Source organism: Papio anubis, chromosome 10, assembly GCF_008728515.1.
Source record: "Papio anubis isolate 15944 chromosome 10, Panubis1.0, whole genome shotgun sequence".
Taxonomy (NCBI): domain Eukaryota; kingdom Metazoa; phylum Chordata; class Mammalia; order Primates; family Cercopithecidae; genus Papio; species Papio anubis.
In genome coordinates this window covers 33,698,975-33,702,746 of record NC_044985.1, presented here as the reverse complement: position 1 = coordinate 33,702,746, position 3,772 = coordinate 33,698,975, and the positions used below count along the sequence as shown (strand labels likewise).

The window sequence follows — 3,772 nt, the reverse complement described above, 5'->3', positions numbered from 1 at the left end:
AATATTTAAAGAACAGGCTGATATACTTTTGTATAATCATGAGTATCTAGTAAATTCTAAATTTCACCTGGTCAGGAAAGAAATCCAATTAGTACTGCAAGTGAGTAGCATCCTTAAGTTAAATCTTTTGTAAGTAAGTTAACATTATTGCATTCAAGACTAACGTTAGGCAAAGTCTGCCACCTGTCTCAGAAAGGCTTTATGTTATCACAAATTTGCAAAAATGAAGAACATGCAGGAATCAACAAAAGTATATCCCAAGCAATACAAAAATATCATGATTGCATGATCTGCTGAAGTTATCCAAATACTTTCCTTTTGAAATATAAAGTATAACATTAAAAAAACACATTTTCCCATAACGTATTACTTCATTAAGGTGAAAGTTTCATGAAAGTAGAAATATGTTTATCTTGGTCAATTTTCTCACTGTTTCTGCCCCTTGCAAGGTGCTCAATAAATATTTGTTGCATGAAATAAATACATGAATTAGTTAATGCCATTGTTTTTCACTGTTCAAGGTTTATTGGGGGTTTTAGTTGGGATAACACTTGGATAGTTGGTTGCATTGTTTATATGTGGATCTTTTTATGTTATATGGTAATGTACACTACTGATATATACAGTTCACAAAATAAGATCCTTTGGAACAATTATGCACAAGACATAAGATATTGGATTTATACACTGGATCCCAGGATGTGACTGACTGGGAAAAAATGTTGGACTAGGCATGTTCAGTGAAGGAGCCAGGAAATTATATAACACACAGTAAACATCCACCTGGCTCAAGGGGCAAATGCAGCATGTACAGAATCGGCAGTGGTGCATCAAAACTATTTCACACTAACCAGTTTAGGCACAAGATTAACACCATCTAGCATCAGGATATAGCTGTGGATTTTACAAACCATTCCTATTTCTAACTTCAGGAGTTAATGTTTTTCCTGGTCCATCTTAAAATATTACTGCTTTAATCACAGATCAGATAAAAAGGACAACATGCACAACCTCCAACTAGAATCCTGCTGTAGCCTAGACAGTGAAATGGTATGACATCAGAAGACTTTAAAATTGCAGCTCTTTTTGGATCCCCCAAAGTATATCTGCACTCTTCTTCAAACGGGCCTCTTCCTCAGGAGTCAGAGTCACCTTCACAAGGTCTGAGATTCCATTCTGTCCCAAAATGCAAAGAACACTAAGGAAGACATCATCCTTTATTCCATAGAGACCCTTAATCATGGTGGAAACTGGGTGCACCCGCCTAAGATTCTTCATTATACTCTCTGCCAAATCTGCTACAGAGAGTCCAGTGGCCCAGGATGTGCAGCCTTTGAGTTTGATCACCTCATAAGCACTCTCAACTACCTGCTTGTGAACCTCTTTCCACTGTTCCTTTATCAGTCCCTAAATCTGGGTGCAAAGTCTTCAGGGAGACACCAGCAACATTCATTCCACTCCACACAGGCACACTGGAATCTCCATATTCCCCAAGGACCCACCCATGACAGCTTAATGGGTGAACTCCCAGCCTTTTCCCCATCAGGTAACGGAATCTGGCTGAATCCAGATTGCAACCACTTCCAATAACACGGTTTTTGGGAAAACCACCTATCTTCCAAGCCACGTAGGTCAAGATATCCACTGGATTTGAAACAATAAGCAACTTGCAGTTTTGGCTATATTTTACAACATTAGGAACAATGAATTTAAAGATGTTCACGTTACGCTGGACCAAATTAAGACGGCTTTCTCCCTCTTGTTGACGTGCCCCAGCCATGATAATGACCAGCTTGGAGTTTGCAGTTACACTATAGTCTTTGCCAGAGACAATCTTTGGTGTTCTAAGGAAAAGGATGCCATGTTGGAGATCCATCATCTCTCCCTTCAATTTGTCTTCGATGACATCAACAAGAGCAAGTTCATCTGCCAAGTCCTTCATTAAGACACTGATGGCACAGGCCATGCCAACAGCACCAACCCCAACAACTGTAATCTTATTCTGGGGGGTCTGTTCTTCCTTTAGAAGATTATGAATCAGCTGATCCTTGAGAGTTGCCATATTGAACTTGGAACCAAAAGGAATCGGGAATGCACGTCAGGCGGTCATCGGCGACACGCGGCAATGAGATCCGGAATCGGCGGCAGCGGCTGCAGCACCGTTAATGCCGTTCTTATTTTAATTGTAATGTCTCAGGTGTTAAGTGACTATATAAATGGTTGATTTGTTAGGAGTATCATCTTAAATTAGTATATATTATAAAATATCAAGTCCAGCTTCAGCAGAGACCATTATGAAGGCTGAGTCACCTGCACAAAGTCTCTCTCATTTCGAGAATGATTTTCCAACCTTCTAGCATATCCAATGGGGATAGACCTTCCACTTATGAAAGACAGTGTTTTTCATTTGCTGGATCTCAGGAGTTATATCTTTTCAGACTTCTCAAAATTTTACTCCTCTTACCATGAGGAGCTTACAGATGCCAATATTTAAAAGGAAAGTGTAATAATTTCCGTGGGTGGATGTCCCTTTTGGCAATTTACAATAGAGACCAAGAATCCATGTGGTTTGGCTAACCAAACTTTCCTGGAAACAGTCATCAGACATAACAGAAAACTGACCTGTTTCTGCCAATTTCATTCCTTTCCAGGAATAAACTCAAAAGTAGCCCTTAAGCAAAAGATCCCCAGTGACATACCCGAACAATTAATCTAATTCTCTTTCCATAAAAAAGTGGAAAATGTCAGCCCCATAACCTTTAAGAGACTGAACACATTATCAGAGTCATTAAAACTTAACAGTTTTTGAAACAAGGCCAAATCCTAAACTTCTGCACTTTTTGTTCCCACTCTAACAGTCACCTGACTCCTATACAAATATTTGGTAAGGACTACAAACAAATCCTGTTGGTTTTTCTTACTAATTGTTCTAAGTAAGCACCCATGTAATAGCAGCAAAATATATCGAAAAATAACACATATAACAGACACCAATGCATGGAATTTCAAAGCATTGGAATGTGTCTAATCCAAGCATTTGCATGCTGTCCATCTTTCATCTGCTGCAAAAATGAATCCTTTGGTTGGAAGTGACTGTAACAGAACAAATATCATTGGAGACTCTGCCAGCACTACAAACAACTACCAATTCTATAATGTAGTCTTCTTCCTCCTTTATCTCCTTCCATAAAAGAAACTAAGGCAGCAAGCAGGATACATCCAGCTGAGCTCCCTGGGAGGAGACCTCTCTTCTATCATCAAACTCAACAGAAACAGGCCCTTGCTTCTGGGACATCAAACATGAAGAGGCTCCTGTTCTGCAGAAAATAAATAAGCAGATATCAAAGATTTGTAGAAATTTTGATTAAGACACTTTCTCAGTCTTTCCACATAGCAGACACTGCACTACTGACATGTGCTGTAGCTAGAATTGAGCCTGTGGACTTTTATCTTTGCCTTTGAATTCTGTTATATTGACATTAATTTGGACACTCAATAAAAAATTAAAATAGGGATCCTTGCATGAACCTAATCTTTGACTCAGAAACCTCATTTATATAATATTTTTTTTTTTTTTCTGTCACCTCTTTCCTCAAGAATGAGGCTCAAATTCCTTGCAGAAATTGAGAAATCAATAATGCCTAATCAATAATTATTTTACTCTGGTGAAATAGCAAGGCAATGTTTCCTTGCCCAAGGACATCATAGCACTTAGTACCATAATGAAAAGAATGTCTGGTAAAAAAAAAAAAAAAAAGAAGGCCGGGCGCGG

General features: G+C 38.6%; 1 protein-coding gene across 1 annotated transcript; it reads right to left on the bottom strand.

Moving 5' to 3' along the window:
* Positions 1–502: 502 nt before the first annotated feature.
* LOC101016963 (L-lactate dehydrogenase A chain-like) lies at positions 503–2,156 on the bottom strand. The gene is given in 3 exon segments (XM_031651227.1): positions 503–1,095; positions 1,098–1,399; positions 1,401–2,156. Coding segments are annotated over 3 exon segments (1,086 nt in total). The 5' UTR covers positions 2,063–2,156; the 3' UTR covers positions 503–973.
* Positions 2,157–3,772: the final 1,616 nt, after the last annotated feature.